At 38.3% G+C, this 17,048-nt stretch overlaps 3 protein-coding genes and 1 long non-coding RNA gene across 4 annotated transcripts in view; 3 read left to right on the forward strand and 1 right to left on the reverse strand.

Annotated features, from left to right (window-relative positions):
• Positions 1–180: 180 nt before the first annotated feature.
• On the reverse strand, positions 181–3,250 carry LOC145223928 (uncharacterized). The gene is made up of 2 exons (XR_013859524.1): positions 2,975–3,250; positions 181–1,204 (listed from the first exon to the last, which is right to left on the reverse strand). It is a non-coding gene; the product is annotated as an uncharacterized LOC145223928 (long non-coding RNA).
• Positions 3,251–3,451: 201 nt separating this feature from the next.
• Positions 3,452–8,211, forward strand: LOC145223927 (mitochondrial tRNA-specific 2-thiouridylase 1-like). The gene is made up of 9 exons (XM_080090338.1): positions 3,452–3,664; positions 3,967–4,094; positions 4,366–4,597; positions 4,859–4,917; positions 5,523–5,687; positions 5,853–6,023; positions 6,272–6,413; positions 7,058–7,140; positions 7,572–8,211. Exons 1-9 carry the CDS (start codon positions 3,586–3,588, stop codon positions 7,794–7,796), a joined length of 1,284 nt encoding a protein of 427 aa, XP_079946464.1. The 5' UTR covers positions 3,452–3,585; the 3' UTR covers positions 7,797–8,211.
• A 1,026-nt stretch (positions 8,212–9,237) lies between these two features.
• Positions 9,238–14,777, forward strand: LOC145223926 (uncharacterized). The gene is made up of 4 exons (XM_080090337.1): positions 9,238–10,725; positions 11,364–11,527; positions 12,886–13,125; positions 13,541–14,777. The coding sequence occupies exons 1-4, from the start codon at positions 10,444–10,446 to the stop codon at positions 14,439–14,441; spliced, it is 1,587 nt and encodes a 528-aa protein (XP_079946463.1). The 5' UTR covers positions 9,238–10,443; the 3' UTR covers positions 14,442–14,777.
• Positions 14,778–16,640: 1,863 nt separating this feature from the next.
• The window catches only part of LOC145222928 (dynein axonemal heavy chain 12-like), a 47,624-nt gene continuing 47,216 nt past the window's right edge, over positions 16,641–17,048 (forward strand). The window contains exon 1 of the mRNA XM_080089175.1: positions 16,641–16,909. Within this exon, the coding sequence (XP_079945301.1) occupies positions 16,707–16,909 (203 nt within the window). The 5' untranslated portion in view covers positions 16,641–16,706. The remainder of the gene's footprint in view (positions 16,910–17,048) is intronic.

The following is a 17,048-nucleotide window of genomic DNA, read 5'->3' on the forward strand; positions in this document are numbered from 1 at the left end:
TCAGGTTAGCAATAACAGTAGTTCAAAGCTTCAGCACCAAATTTTAAATTTATTGTATGAGGCTGAAGAACAATTGTAAACGGGGGTTAAACTCATTAATTGTTTTTTTCCACAATGCATTACTCTTTTACATTTATTTTGTTTTGTTGTTGTCTATATATAATAAAGAGATGATCCCAATCAAACAAAATGTATGTTTATTTCAAACTAAAGAATACCCAATCAAAAACAGGAACTTATAAAACAAAACAGAAAGTCATAAAAAAACAAAAACATAATGGTTGTTTAACCGCAAGCGGTTAACATAACCTGCCCAGATGGACTGAGAAAGTAGTTGGCATATTCATCACGAATCATGGCAGCCGTTTGGGAATGCACATTCGATCCGACTTGTCCTATTGGGCGCACGGCGGCATTTTTGTTGACGTTACCAAAACGATCTTCCCTATCGACCAAGGAAGGGGAACAATATTGTATGTGACTGGTTTTCAAAAAAATATGCAAGCAGCAGGCAGCTTTGGTGATTATTTCAGCCTTTTGTGGCGTGGCTACAATGGGTGAACGAGATACACGAAATTTGCTGCTTAATATGCCCACAACATTCTCTGCAATTCTCCGGGCGCGCGAAAGACGATAATTAAATATTTGATTTTTTGCCGCAAATTAAGGTTTCGTCCAGGGTAAGGCAGAAGCAAATTTTGCTTAAGAGGTAATGCTGCGTCAGCAACTATGGTGTGAAAGTGGTAAAACCACGTTTGTACCAGACAGCATTTTGGGAAGAGGTAAGTTTAAAGTGCCATCCTCCAAGGCCCGACAAAATGTAGAGTTAGAAAATACGCCACCATCACTGTGTCGACCGTTGTCATCCACGTCAACAAACATAAAACAATGATTGAAGTCGCACATCGCAATTAAAACGATACTGAATGTATGTTTGTAATTAAAAAAGGCACTTCCAGTGCTAGCAGATGCCTGGATGGAAATGTGTTTCTCATCAATTACGCCAACACAGTTTATAAAATTCCACACTTCTTCAAAATTTTTTGCAATAACTTTCCACTGTTCCGTTGATGGCGATGAAAGATACTTTGGAGACAATATGTTCCAGATGGCCCAGCAGGCTTCGGTAATGATTTTACATACCGTTGAATGTCCGACCAAGTAACTGAATGATAAGGTTTGTTGAGCTCCAGTTGCCAAGTGTCTATAAAAATGTAGGAACTTTAAAACAGGGGTTCTTAACCTGGGGTGCGAGAACTGTTCCTAGGGGGTGCGGGGATGCTGAATCATTAGGGTTGGTTAGGTCTATTCTATTTAAGCAATTACAGAAGGGGGAGCGAAACATGGTTAGTGATTTGAAAGGAGGTGCGAAAATTGGTTAGTGACTTGAAAGGGGGTGCGAAAATTGGTTAGTGATTTGAAAGGGGTGCAGCAAGGAAAAAAGGTTAAGAACCACTGCTTTAAAACATCCCGTGACCTTTGTTAAATAGTATTGTAATATATTTCTTACCCAAAAAAACCTAATGTAATTGCTAGTCTAATTTTAGTGGGGGAATTGCCTTTCTCCAATGGGTGTCGGCCTTCGTTATTGCCGGTCCCAACAATTCCAAAACCTCCCCAAATGTACTTTGATCCATACGAAAATATGTGTGGTATAACGGAGAATCTAATTCCAGCTTGCTACCGAGTTGAAACTCGCTCGGTTCGTCCCTGTCTTGAAATATTGGTTTTATCCTTAACATGGTCTGGTGCTTGTGCAGACGATGTTTGGCATATGTTTTAATCTGAAATTCGCTTAGAGCAGTGTTTCTCAACCTTTTTTCCTGTACCGCCCCTTTCAGACCTACATAATTTATAAACGCCCCCCTTAGAACTGACAAAAAACAAAACGATTTAATTTCACGTGCAATATCAATGTGATAATTGGAAGTCTAATCTTTATCAGGCTAAATTTTTATCCCCGGGGCCGTATTTAAGCTATAGAGGTTCCTTATGCAGAACATGTGAGGCAAGCCAACGCTAGATGAAACGCCAACGTTTTTTAAGTAACAAACAACAACTAATTAAAAACCCTTATGGGTGCGCGTGTGCCCACTATTTGACGTTTTTAAAAACGATCACTTTTATTCTTGGGAATTCTACGTCAGTACGTCAGCAGAGAACAGATCACACGTTCAATTGTGATGTTAACAAACCCGTTTGTGACTAACCCGTTACGTTATAAAATTAACAAGTGATCAATTCGTAGTACGGTTACAGTGATTGTCTAACGCTCTGCGGCCGAGAACCGAGCATCAAAAATACCGGGTTCCTCTGGCTCGGTTCGGCCTAACACAACTCAATCACTACCTGATTTTGCTATTAAAGCGCAGACAAGCCCCGACAAATGACGCATAGTGATTTGCACAAAATTCATTGTGACATCATAATCGAAAACACCTTGCTAAACAAAGAACCCAACACAGTGAATACTTGAAAATATAATTTAGTGAAAAGTAAATTTACTTATACTGGCCACTGGAAGAGATATGACAAAAATAACTTGGTCGTTTTGTTTCGTTTTAACTGCTCCATCTTCTCTCAGCGCCCCCCGATTGCCCGATTATTCTCCAGCGCCCCCTTAGTGATAGCAAACGCCCCCGTTGAGAACTACTGGCTTAGAGCTTCACTGGTAGTTATGGAAAAACGAACGGTACCCGGCCAAATTTTCAGTTTTTATTCACATGTGGCGCGCTTGTTTAACGCCAAAATCACTTTGTACGTGCACAAAACGGCGCAACCATCGCAATGAACCAGTTATCGCATCCATAGTATTGTGTGTGCATCGGTCTTAATGCACACATTCAATATCACCGATAACCGATAAACTTACACTAAAAAACATGTCACGTTAAGAAGTCATGCAATGCCTCACTTGTACACTAACATTATTATGACATTTAACTAATACAATTTACACATTCAAATTACGTACCAACTTGTTAGGAGTCCAGGACTGAATTTCAGGCACTTTGACGAAAGACGTTACAGTATTTTAATTACTTTCAGCATTCATGCTCAATTAGATGCACATGATACACTCTAATGTTAGCAAATAAACATTTCCAAACTAAAGTAGATCAACCATGAACTGCAACTACTAAAATGCTGCTTACAGCACAGAAAGGAACTGTAAAACGTGGTCAGCACAAGATTGCACCAATAATGACATAAAACGCATTGTTACGTCAAAGATTTCTACACCAATCATGGCAGGCGCTTTGTTACGTCACAGTAAACAAATTCAGATGGCCGGCGTGAACTAGAAACAAGGATAGAAAGCAAATACAAGCAAATGCTCGCTGTAACAAATGTTGTTACTTATTACGCCGTTTTAGAACATCATTACTGGCACCATAGAAGACTTCTATGCTGGCACGGCCCACTAAATTTACGACATTTGCAAGTACCAGGGAAATCCCCAATTCAAAAACACTATTCAGCACGTCATTGCTGCCTTGATCAAATTTGTCTTTAAATTGTCGAAATGTGAAGGCATTTTCAAGTCTATATCGGCGCACCAGTCTAGTATTTATCCAGGACTAAATGACATTAGGAAGAGTGATATGTGCCATATCTGGCGGAGTAGATAGCGCTGTAGCTGCATTGCTTCTAAAACGAAAAGGTTTCTGTCTGCTTTATTTATTGCTCTTCCTTGGTATAATGCACCTGAGTGGAACTGGTCAACAATTGCTATTGCCCCAAAGCTAAAAACGATACAATACTGAAATATTGACGTAATATTCTTCAAGCTTTTCAATGCTCAAATATTGGGAAAAAATATTTTTCAGTTATTAATATTTTGTTAATTTATTTAATTCATCGTTATGAACGTTAATTTTCTATTAAAATGCACAGCCCTTGTTATTTTTATATATATCTGTTTTTCCATACATGCAGTAACAAATACGTTTACACGTTTTTTAGGCTATGATGTACTTGGAGTATTTATGACAAACTGGGATTTGACAGATGAAGTTGGTGTTTGTAGCCAGGATGAAGACCGGCATTATGCCCAAAAAGTTTGCACTGCACTAAAAATACCATTTCAAGAGGTAATATTTACACATTTGGAGCAGTGCTAGTGAAAAGTTTACGAGTAAAACTAACACTGCTTTGTATCCAACTAACACATATGGAGTTTTCAGGTCATTATTAGATAAACTTTAGTTTTATATGTTTTCCCAGTCAGCCATAAAAAGGGTAAACAGTGTTCCTACACAATATAAATTGATTAGGCATGCACAGTTTTGTGATAAGTTTGCCCTGCATCTTGATTCTGAAGATTGCAATTAAAATATGTACTGAAATATGATTTGTGTTTAGGTCAATCTGGTGAAGGAATATTGGGTGAATGTGTTTCAACCTATGATTGAAAACTATTCTCATGGAAAAACGCTAAACCCAGATGTTTTGTGCAATCGGCATGTGAAGTTTGATGCTTTTCACCGAAAGTGCCAGAATATTGCTAATGATCTCAACATTGTGATCGCAACAGGACATTATGCCCACAACAGTCTTGGAGAGGGTGTTTTTGAAAAGCAAGATCCTTTCCAAAGTAATATTTTTGTCTGTCTTTCACATATTATCTTATGTATCTTTAAGTTAATGTTTCCCTATTTTTTTAAGATTTTGGCACAGTACTGATATAACTTTTGTTTGAGACTCTGTTTGTAGCCTAAACCCAAAAATATGTTAAAAAAAACTGTGGCTGCAAAAATAGTTGCAAAACAGTGCATAGTCAATACCAATTGTATTTTTTTAGTTGAATTTTTTTGACTACTTTTTGTGTCATAACAAATAACACTTTATTATGTAGAACCAGCATTAATGCAAGCTGCCGATAAAATGAAGGATCAGACATTTTTTCTGCACAAGGTGATTGTCCACGACAGTATTTCTTCAACTGTAATTATTAGGGCAAGTTTTTGTTGCACTAAAAACGTGAGAAAGTTGCACTTAATTTCAACAAAAGTTGCAGTAAAAAGTTGCATTTATGCGCAGGTTGGCCAATCCCTGCCTTAGACTGTCATCTTAACAGATATCAAGGTTATCGCTTCTAACTTGCAAAATAACGAATGCACTTTTATATAAAACTTTATGCTTGGCTGGGGTTGTTGAACTTCAAGCTTGCAAGCCAACTGCTGCGTCATAGATAGCATTGAGATGCAGCTAATCCATCACATAGCTCTTTGTTATGCAAATCAAACAGAATAGAACCATACTAAAAATAGTTTTATAGCATGTTTTTTAAATCACTCCTTAACATTTTGCGCAATACTTGATAAAAGTTGCAGTCAAAAATTGCACGAAAAATAGAAAAAAGTTGCAACATAAAATTCCTACAAACAGCTTATAACATCATACTACATAAATTCTGAGTATTTAAGAAGCTGCCGGAAGCTGTAAAAAAATGTTGCAAAAGTTGCAAAAACTTGCCCTAGTAATTATGTACATAATGACACAAAGAATTTTGTAACTAGATTACTGCAGAATCCCTGATGAAAACCCACTTTCCTCTCGGTAAAATGTGTAAGCATGATGTGAAATCACTTGCCATCAATTCAGAAGTATCTTTTACTCTCGAAAGGAAAGAAAGCATGGGTATTTGTTTCATTGGAAAGCGAACATTCAAAAATTTTATTTCAGTAAGCCAAATTTTATGTTGATAATGCCACAAAACTAACAAATAATTTAGAAAACCATTACAAGTTAAATCGCTAAAACTTACTTTCAAGTAAAACAAGTCATTTTGAAACATTTATGCACAAAGTAGTCCATTTATATTTATTACTACTATATAACACCTACAGAACTATATTCCTCCGAAACCTGGTGAATTTATTGATATTTCCACTGGCAAAGTGATGGGTTGTCATGATGGCATTTTTCTTTTCACTGATGGACAAAGAAGTAAATTGTCGGGAAAAGAAGAGTCATATGCTGTTGTACACAGGAATCCAAAAACGAATGAAATACTTGTGGTGAGAGCTGTAGGAGTCATCTATGCTTTGGATCTAGTTCTCAATTTACTGCTGTAGGAAAATATGTATGTATGTGTGTTTTGTATATCGTTGGTTGTGTATTTTAAGCACGAAATAATTATTGCTGAATTGGCAATATGGACTATAACTGTCTTTAAAATTCTCTTAGACTTCAAATTGGTTTATTTTTATATTTTATAAGGGTTAACATGTCTGGCTAGAAAAACAAGTATGCATATATTTTACAGGTACGAGGTGTAAATCACCCAATTTTTTTCAGCAAGAGTGTTTTAACTGGGCCTATGCACTGGATATCTGGACTACCAGAAGCAGTGGAAAGAAGTAACAAACTCAGATGCCAATTTAGATTTCACCATCAGAGCAATCTTGGTAAAAATCAAATTTTATTGTTTGAAAATAAATGTATTTAAATGACTGAAATGCTTTATTTATTCTTGAGGCTTTTTTCTCTTGGTTTGATCACATTCTGACTACAAAACAGAAAATGTATGTATAGTGTAAATGCTATGTTTGTTTACTTATGTAATTTAGTTTGTATGTGTCCATTTGTTGAAGTTGTTGTTCTCAATCAAGGGTTTACAGACACCCTAGCTGTTTGTGGAATGGTTCCAGACTGTCTGTGTATATATATGTGTCATCCGCTTAGCAGTTAGACATTGTCAAAGATCTCTCTCCATTTCAGTCAATTCGAGGAGCATCGAATTAGTTCCCTGAGTGATGTGTTGGGGTCTATAAAGGCAAAATATGAGCATTTTGCAAATATATTTCAATCCCACAACATAACCTGTTTTTGATTGTTTGGTGTAAAACGTAATTGACAATGCTGCCCGTGTTGGAACCAGTGCAAGTATATGTGCATAAAGAACCATGATAAAATGCTAACAAATATGTTGTTATCTCTAAACTACTGAAGTGAATACAGTGCTTTTGAAGTGGGATGAAATGTGTATGTGTAATGTAATGAATACTATGGTGTTTGTTACCTATATTGTTTCAACTGTTTTCGCTTGCAGTTGACTGTTGTTTGCACACTTTGGATGATGGCAAATGCCTTGTTATATTAGATGAACCACTTCGTGCTATGACTGTTGGGCAGGTACATAATGTGAAGATACATAAACAATAAAAGTTATGTTTTATTATCTTAGCTAACTCATTATTTTGTTAGGTAGTTCATTATAAAAAGAAAAACGTACAAAGCTTTTGATTCTAGCTAAATTTATAGTAATACTGACCATGCTAACTCAATTTAATGGTAAAAATGTGCTAATACAGAACTCTTAATGTATACTTAAATGGTTTCAATACACTTTAATCAGTTTACGTTCCTTGTTTGTCTTTACATGCGATCGGACGTGGCATTTAGTGATGACTGCATTCACACAGACTAATTTAAGCGTACTGGAAGCTTCAGTTTAGTACATCAAGTTAGTGGTGTTAACTATTGCTCCCCTCTGCTTCAAAGGCAAAACTAAATCAAAATTTACTATCTTCAATGCATTTTCCCTTCTTTTTATTTTTGTTTAGGATGCGGTTCTATACTTAGGTGATCAATGTCTTGGGGGCGCAGAAATCTTGGAGGTCGGACCAAGTGTACATGAATGCCGAGACCCGCAAAACGTGGACTATTTAAGTTTTAGAGACGCAGGTATCTGGCGTCACCTAATGGACAAGTTTGGGCCCGACGTCGGGGCGTTTACTGACAATCAATCGAGCAAACACCAAATCGATTGGAAGCGGGTGCATAGTTGAAATACAAATGGTGGCAATGGAGTTGAACATTTAAATCACAACATTTGCAACGACTTGGCGAAACCGGCGTATAAATGATTCCGAAGAATTTTCTAAGGATGTGTTTTTCTTAGGACAAGTATAATTCATAGCAAAAATGTGCTTATTAAAAGCTCAGTTGGTAAAGCTCCAGCCCTGGAAATGTTCCGTCTGTCGTCCCACTGTATTTTGGGATTTTATTGGTCTATGCTTTGCCGCGTTGAGATGCTTGAGACAGTTGGGAAACCGGCTTGATACTGTACAAAGCCCGTAGGCTAGGTCTGGTGTACTGTGACCATATTCCAAAAGTAGGTCATATTTCCGTTTACGCTGCTGCATTTTATTTATGTTGTTTGGCCCAATATCGTACAAAGCATAAATCGTTGGTAAAAATGGATTCTGTCTGACAAGAAATTGGTTAGACAGTTCAATACTAACCCCAACTAACTTACTGTTGACGAATTTGACCCACAGACGTCCTATACAAAACCACATGTAAGTTCATGCGCTGTCGCAATTCTATCGACAACTTGGTCAAATACCACTTTTCCTTCACTCGAAGAGATTGATGAGACGCCTAGTCCAATTTAGTTGCAAACCGGCTCGTTTGCTTCAAACTGGTTCCAAACTTCACGCTCAATCAGGAATTTGTTTCACATTTACTGGTCGATAGTCAAGTGTTGTCTCTTTAATCAAGTGTTTACCTATTTGGGTTCTAAGTACCAGTACACGCGTACGATGGAGTAGCAACATATGTTAGAATAAGGTTTGTGTTTATGTTGCTGGTGTTTTTTGTGGTTTGAGCTGGCAAGAGTTGTTGGGACCATAGTCGGTGTATTGAAATTCAATATCAGGTTGTGCCATGAGCGACTATGATCATAAGTTCAAACTTACAGTGTCTTTCAGATCTAAATTCATAAGTTCAAACTTACAGCATCTGTCGGGATTCCCGACTCGGGAAACTAGAATATAACCGATATGGCCACACACTATACGAAGGCTATAGTACTGTAATCATAATAGGTCAATGCTGTTTAATGAAGAGGTTCAAAAGAAAACAAACATTGCAGGCCTTTGTATCACACGTGAAACGTCCTATACAACCCGAAGCTTGTAGCGTAATTCCGTTCAGGTTATTGTTGGTTGACATCGCAGTATTTGTTTTGTTACTGGGGGTCAACAGAATCAACACAGCCAGAATTTTCCAGTTTCTACATAGGTTCTGGTGGCATGGATGCCTGTATAGTGGATATTTATGATCTAGAGAAAATAGCGTATTTGGTTGCTTAATTTGTTGTGGGTTGTTTTTCCTGGGAAACAGTTAATTACATTTTGTCCAAATGATTGTTTAAAATCATGTTAGATTGGACTGATTTTGCAAGTAATACTGCATGGAGTTAGACTGTACAAGACACTGTACATTTTGTGTAGTGGCCTAAACGACTAGGTAACTAGATATGCGTAATAAAACAGCTTCTGACAGTCGTAGAGAAGTCATCTTGTGCTGCGCAACTCTATAACTGGTCGTCATGGAGCAACCCAAGCTGGCCGGCGCATTGTTGTATCATAAAAGTATTGTTGCGCAACAAAGGGTGGGGTGGGATTTAACTGAGAAACAGCTTGTAAGGGAATCTATTCATGCCTTTTAGTCACACAGTACTCATATTGGAGCGCTTTGAAAACAGAAGCAATTACCGTGATTGTGTCATGCTTTGTGGACGACGGTAAGTCGATATACAAGCCACTTTAATGAGGCAGTAGCAGATTAGTTTAGATTTGTGTTATTACAGATTTATTTGAACATGTTTTCTTTAACTGAGGTGCTAGTATAAGGTCGTAAAGTATGTTTAAATGGTACAGCATAGGTGAAATGTGTTTGATTAGTGACAGAGCAACCCCCTATTGAGGTATTTACTCACGCTGGCCGCATTTTAAGATTAGTTACGTGATGAAGCCAAACACCATTGTGGCCCGTTTACAATAGCCAGCCCCGAATAAAGATTTTGAATCCGCCCGGCTTTAGAATTATTTTAATCTGCGGAATCAAAAACCAAACAGTTTTCGTTCGCTTGGCACGCTCGCCCTTTGCTCCTGAATTTGGGAATGGTTTGTTTGCGTTGCCAAGAGGTTAATGACGCGTTTTGCGTTGTAACATGTTGTAGTGTAGCCTTTGTACGCGTATTAAATTGCGGGAAACTTGCTACAGTGCAGTTGATGTTCAGACTTGACTTCATTAACCATTATTACAAGCAGAAATAATATTCAGCTGTAACGAATAAATACGGCAAAAGTGGTTGTTTTAATGTCCCATCTTATGCACCACAAACCCGCAAAGATATTTATTGCTTTGACACCGCAGATGTTCAGGTTTAATCAAACTTTGAATCAAACAAGGTTTATTTGCGTTGTTATGCCGACTCCGTCATGTAGCGGCTAAATTGTGGGTGACCGACAAACACGAGTTGCGCACTTGGAAAAGTTAACATACACATTTTTCTAAAGGCCGTCTACGCTTTGTGTTCACAAGACGCGCGTGAGCATATAGGCCCAACAATTGTTGCTGTGTGCCGGCCGAAAAAGGCCGTTTTTCTGTAATCTTTTGTCATCTGTACATATAAGGCCAAGCGTTATGGGAGAAAACGGTTTGTTGAAAAATATCCTCAGTATGGGAGACTCAGAGAACTGCGAAGTGGCTTTGGTGGACATGTACAGGGACCTTATGTACATTGGCGAAAGGCTGAAGGCTGGAATTCAGGCTGCAATAGACAAGGACGTGGCTGCTAAGGCTAGGAAGTTAGAGGAAGGAGCTGAGAGCAGCGAAGAGGAAGAAGAGGAAGGAGAAGAAGAGGAAGAGAAGGAGGAAGAGGAAAGCGGAGAAGAAACTGATGCGGATGAAAAGAAAAATCAAAAGGTTGGCAAGAAAAAAAAGCGCTTTGGTAGACCGCATAATTCAAATCACTTTTTTAAGTTTCGTAAGCTTTTTTTGGGTACAAGCAGTGGTGGGATTCAGTTTATTTTGTCAGTCGGTTATATCACAAATATAATATTTTTTAGCCGGTTCTGTTATACAAAAAGCCCATTGACATTAACCAGTAATGCTAACCGGTTGGCTAATCTCATAAAATTTCGTGAAACGCTTCTACAGAACCGTCGCGAACCGGCTGAATCCCACCACTGGGTACAAGTGTTTATTAGTGACTCTCAGACAACCATACGCAACTTGCTATCTAATGTTTTGATAGGTTGTGCAGCAAATAAAATTTGTGTCAAAAGTACGCTTAACCTAGTTCCATGAAATTTCAGTTGGCGGAACGCTAGCTCTGTATATGCTATACACGATTATCTGTCGCGATTTCGAATCCCACTGCAAACTAAATGTTTCCTGGTCTATTAAAAACCATTTTAATAAAACGGACAATTTTCATTTAAACTTTATTCCAAGCATTTAATACTTTAGGCAGCTGTATAGAAGGTGCATATATCCTTACAAGTGGCCCAATTTCCAACACGCTATTGCGTTTAACATAACTAGCTACCATTCCTTTCCAGAGAAAGAAGACCCCAAAACCCATGACAGACTTGGAGCAACTTTTACAAGCCTTGGATCTACACAAACAACAAAAACAACATCTGCTCATAAAGAAGGCAGTCCTGCTCAAATTCGAGGAGGCTTTGTTCGGCAATAATAACATTACTATGACGTTGGATTTGAGGTAAATCGCAAACATTTTCGGCAGACTTTTATAATGTTGCCTTGATATCGTCATTGGTTAAATATTGCTTTCTTAGGATGCCCGTTTTTGTTTTAAGCAATGTTTCTTAAAACAGTAAAATATGGCTCTACAAAACTTTCTGAAACAAGCATTCGTTGTGTTTATTCTTTAACCTAAAAAGATTATTTAACAATATGGGCAAGCAGGTATAGTGGACTTTTTTCTGTAAAATTTAGCCTTACTGCCTAAAGTTAAAATGAATTTAATGAAAAGAAACGTCAAGCGAATGTCGAGTTAGGGCAATAAAGCGCCGCCTTTCAATGGCATAAACGGCGTCGATGCCGTGTTTTATGACATGACAAACAACGTTCTCGCTTTGTGCTTCCAATTTATTGCTCGCCACCTTTATGCTGCTCATTGTGACGTTATAGACACTTTGTGTTGTCATAAAAGACGGTGAGTCGCTCCTCGTACATTGTTATGAAAAAAGAATTGTGACTGATTAAATTTGCTACCAATTGCTGCCCTTGCTAAGTCCCGTTGTAAACCTACTGATCTTGAATTGTAGTTGTGTAAGTGTGTATATGGCACACATATTTGGATAGTTCAAATGGTAAGAAAGCTTATGTCTACATTGCATCTGCTGTGTAGAGTTTTTGTGTCAACTTGGCAAACTTAGTTAAGATTATCCCACCCGTTGATTGCTTGCGTGTTGCGTTGCTGTGCGTAGCGTGTAATTTAAACGCACATTTTAGCGTTTCTGATGCTGCAAAAAAGAATAATGATGTTGCCTTTCACTTCGTTCCACACTCGCGATTTTGTTCTAAGTATGCTTGTAGCGATATTTTCTGGAGGTTTTGTTCCAAACAACTGTTTTTCTCACAACGCTTGTGTCGGTTGGTTTTATTGCTCTTTGGTGCCACATTGCGACGTCAAAACTTTGAAAAAGCAACCAGTCGGACAAGCGCACTATTTAATCAGTTTATACTTTGCTGACATTTTGTCAAAAAGTGTTTGAAGGTTAATCTACAGACAGTGCACACTATTTCGGCCTATTGGTGACTAGAGACTGGCTACTGTAGCGATCCAACGGCGCTCTAGTTTGTTGAAAGTAACATGCTGTAAAGCCTCACCTAGTCTGTTCGATGCCGCAATTGGACATAAGCCACAGAACAACTCTTACAATGTTTTTAAGCCACTCAGAAATTTACACCAAAAAACATGAACACATTTTTAGGCCTATAATAACATCCGTAGGTAAGTTTAAAAATGTTAGTGTGAACCAACTAGAGCTGGCTTGTCTCACAAACACCAGCTGTTCTTTGTAAAATTCATCAAATGGGTATATTTTTCGACAGGCAACTGGGTGACGAAGAAAAAGACGGAAAACTTGAGGAAATACTTCAGTGTAAGGATCTTACCCGGTACATGCCTAAGGAAGTAACGGAAAACGGGAACACACTGGAATTTGCGGAAAAGGCAGCGTTGCGGGAATGTGTGAGCATCGCAGAAAGTCCACCGGATATACTGAAGCCGTTCCGGCCAAAAACACCAAAGAAGATTGCCGTGAATCTGATAAAACAACAATACAATATCAGGTACGTTGTGAGTGTATACCGAGTTTTTAAAAATGCTGTTAACTGCAAAGCAGAGTTTCTGCGAGGTTTGAATCTAAAGTTCCCATGTAGATATAGCATAATGAATTCATCAATACGCTATGAACACCTGCTCATCAAAAAAGAACTATGCACGTCAATATTGATCCTTAAGTTACGTAGGCGTTTCATTCGAAACATTATTTAGGTTTCACTCGTTAGGAGAATTAATGCTCCATTAAACCATTAAAACCATCATAAACTGAAAACTTTGATAAGTCTGTCATCCACCGTTATTTAAAACAAATATATTTCATCTAAGTAATAGGCACTTCAGTATCCTATTCAAGTAAAATGAATAAAACGATTTCACAGAAAAGTGGATACCATTTACCACAATAAACTTTTAATATTTAAGGTGGAACACAAAATCCGGCGAGTCGCGGCCTTTCGATTTCTTCGACCTTCCTAAGCAGTTCCGTAAGGGCATCGTACGAAAAGCTCACATCCAGACGGTGCTGTACGAGCACAAGCCCTCCATTGCCAACCTGCCCTCAACACTCAACTCGACCGGCACACTTGAGAAAGAAGACTTCTGTCCGGCTTTCGTCTACGTTAAAAAAGATCCCTACGCTAAAGACTCCTCCGAAGGTGATGAGTCTACTGCCCCCGTGCGGGCAAGAGATGAACCAAAGTTTTCGTGGCAGCGATGGGTGGTACAGTCAAGCGATTGCAGCGAGTTAGGCTTTGAGTTTCCTGCCGAGCTAAAGTGGATTCATCCTAAAGTGAAGACGCTCATTAAGAAGCTCTGCCACCCGATACCCGATGACTTTGATCCCGCGAGTACCGCCAATTTGATGTATCTCCTTGTATTGAACGATACCACCTCTGACAGCCTTTCTGACATTGGCAACACGAGTCAGATATACATAGGCGGAGCGGACGACGGCCTTAAACAGAAGCTTCTGGAAGGGGATGAATGCCATTGCGGCAAGATAAAAAAGCTGTACGAACATTTTAGCAGCATTGAGGCCTTTGCTCCCGACACCACAGCCCTTCTAGTTGAACTTCGACTACTACTGGCACTTGCCCGCCGGGAACAGTACGCCCTTTTTGCGCTGCAAACCTTTGATGACCCGAGGACCCTTGGACGGGAACTACACGACCTAATCATTCAGGCGCTGTATTTGGCCCAAGATGAGATTTGGGGTCCGGCTGTCAACATGAAGTTTGGTCTCAACGTCAAAGAGGAACTGAAAAAGAGGAGAAAATATCTTCCCGACCACTTTCCCGGTTCCGGGAGAAAGAAAAAGAAATAACTCTGTGATAACAATTTGTTTTATTTCTTATTTTGTGTTTTTACGTTCCCATTTGCGCCGCCTAAAAACAAACTTTCAAAATGAATTCCCTAGTTTCGAATTTCAATGTTTTTAGATTTGTTCCATTGCTTCCTTCAGGTCGACTTTTTTAACTGCTGAACAGAAAATTGCACTGTGGTAATCATTTTTTGAGATATTACAGTTTTTCTGTTATTTTTTGGTTATATCATCCCGTCCCAATGCAACCTTGTTATGGGTTGCTGTTTTGAATTTTATTTTATGACGTGTACATTTCATTGACCTTATCGCAGTATAAAACACAATTTAGCAACCGTGCATTGTTAGGAAATTGTTAATCTACTTGCAAGCAACCAAGAATTTATGATCGCAGTAAGGAGTGCGGTATATACAGAAAGATTTCTTTTTAGGCAAGCACTTTAGTTTAGTGCAGGAGACCAGCGACTCTCTCGAGAAAACATTTCAGCTAAACATTAGGCTCTGTTAATAGGATCACCGAGTATTTTCAGAAGTAAGGACTAAACATATCTTGACAGATTGTAGCAAATACTGTATATGACAGAAACATAACGTCAGCCATTTGTTTCCTTAAGTTTCATCAAGATTGTCATGACCAAATACATTTAAGTTATTGGATTAAGTCCTTTATGTTGTATGCCAGGGGTGGCCAACCCGCGGCTCGCGAGCCGCATGCGGCTCTTCGTCTGGTTTTATGCGGCTATTACGTCGTGGTCGAAGTTTGGGGTCACCGTGTATATTTTGATTAGTATGTGGCAATCTGGTACAAAAATCGTGAAATTTAAAGTAAAGCTTTAACAATTTTGCTTTTGAACAAACTTATTATCCGTATGGTCACAAACGATGCCTTAAAACTGGAACCTTAAATGGCAATAATGACTTGATTATGATGGCATATATTCAATTGTAAAACAATGAATGGTTGCTCATTGTTGCGTACAATGCGAATGAGACACAAAGCAACAGCAATATTTACAACAAATGTGTTCCAAAATAAATAATGCTTCAATCCGTTGTGTTTCGGGTTATGACGAACGTTATATTTTATGGGCAGTTTCTCTTGGGTTTGAATTGAGCGATTGTTGGTGGTGAATGCATTAGTGACGTCGCATTGAATTTAGTTTCGCCACTTGGCATTTTTGTTAAGCTCGGCGCCTAATATCCCGTTTCCATGGCCGTTGGTACGATCGGACTTTCAAAAGTCGAAATGAGCCAGCGAAAATGCTGAGCCATTCCTTATTGCGTCCGATCGGACTGAAATAGCGGAAAAGTCCGATCGGACCAACGGCCATGGAAACGGGATATAAGTTTGGGGCGCATGCGCGTTAGATGAAAATACCGCAAAGTTTCTCAGCAGGGAAGATCTTTTGAGTAAATTTTTTTGTCAAGTTAGCCTTTAAAATGGGAGAGAAATGTGGCTCTTTGTGGAAACACAGTAAAAAATGTGGCTCTTAGGGTTGGCCACCCCTGTTGTATGCAATACGGTTGTCGCAGCAACCAGAATGATATGTAGCCTTCTAGCCATCGGCGAATTCGCTTCTTGCACTTTAAATAAATCTTTACTGATAGAATGCTTGACAACAAACTGTTATTGTTTGCAAACCTAGTTTTAATTAAAATGCGACAGCTATTAATAATTTTTGGTAAAATTGCTACGATAAAAAAATTGCACTTTTGCAAAATTCCACAAGGTGTCACAAAAGAGCTCCTTTTCAGTTACTAAGGTAACGGATCATACGAAAAAGTTGTATTTGAGTTTGAGTTGAGTTTTTTCTATTTTGTAATCTAACTTACATAAAACAAAGAGGTTAAACCATGTTGGTGCTATCAAAACAGCTTTATTTTGTGTAAATATTTACGTTATTTGAGCTAAGCGCACAATAATTAAAGTATAAGTGTTTTGTTGTGTATCAGTTAAAAAACCGGAAGGTTTTGTTTTGAATTTCAATTTGTCTGCCATTTTGCTTGATATGAATAAGTGTTTGACATATATGCCAGTTTTCTCCGTGGTCTATGCTCAGTTGTAGCACCAAACAGAATTAATGAGGCATGGCTTTTCTGCCTGTTGCTACTAATGAGTATTCTGTATTTGTTAATAAATTAAAATCATTTTATGAAATTAGTATATTATTATGTGTACTTCTTTGGTTGTGTTACAGCTAACTGCAACAGAATAACAAACACTGTTACAAATGTTAAAGTAAACTTTAAGTCTGTGATTGCTTGAATATGGCATCTTCATCAAAAGAGAAAATGTCCAATTCACTGCTCAATGGAAACACAACAAAAAGTTCTAACCGAACCCGACTTTCTCCCATTCCAGTGCGAAATGGAATGGCTTCCGGTGGCGTAGGTAGTCGCGATTTTTCCAAGAGCAAGCTGATGACATACAGAAGAAGCAAACATTACCAACAAGTTCTAAACAACATCATGTAGGAAATAAAACATTCATTTTGTTTGCATTTAATGTAAAATTTGTGCACATTTAAAGTTGTAGTTTTGAAAAGCACTGTAAATTATCAGTGTGAAAACAGTCATTTTACTTAACTTGAATGTGTGATTGGCCTGCTT

Source organism: Phallusia mammillata, chromosome 4 (genome assembly GCF_965637545.1).
Source record: "Phallusia mammillata chromosome 4, kaPhaMamm4.hap1.1, whole genome shotgun sequence".
NCBI lineage: Eukaryota > Metazoa > Chordata > Ascidiacea > Phlebobranchia > Ascidiidae > Phallusia > Phallusia mammillata.

Excerpts from the sequence above, each read along its gene's own strand:
- LOC145223927 (XM_080090338.1), top strand. The coding sequence starts at position 3,586 with ATGACATTAGGAAGAGTGATATGTGCCATATCTGGCGGAGTAGATAGC. Across the intron at positions 4,095-4,365 it reads TAAAAATACCATTTCAAGAG|GTCAATCTGGTGAAGGAATA; the intron begins GTAATATTTACA and ends ATTTGTGTTTAG. Across the intron at positions 6,024-6,271 it reads AAACGAATGAAATACTTGTG|GTACGAGGTGTAAATCACCC; the intron begins GTGAGAGCTGTA and ends TATATTTTACAG.
- LOC145223926 (XM_080090337.1), top strand. The coding sequence starts at position 10,444 with ATGGGAGAAAACGGTTTGTTGAAAAATATCCTCAGTATGGGAGACTCA. Across the intron at positions 10,726-11,363 it reads ATGAAAAGAAAAATCAAAAG|AGAAAGAAGACCCCAAAACC; the intron begins GTTGGCAAGAAA and ends ATTCCTTTCCAG. Across the intron at positions 11,528-12,885 it reads ACTATGACGTTGGATTTGAG|GCAACTGGGTGACGAAGAAA; the intron begins GTAAATCGCAAA and ends ATTTTTCGACAG.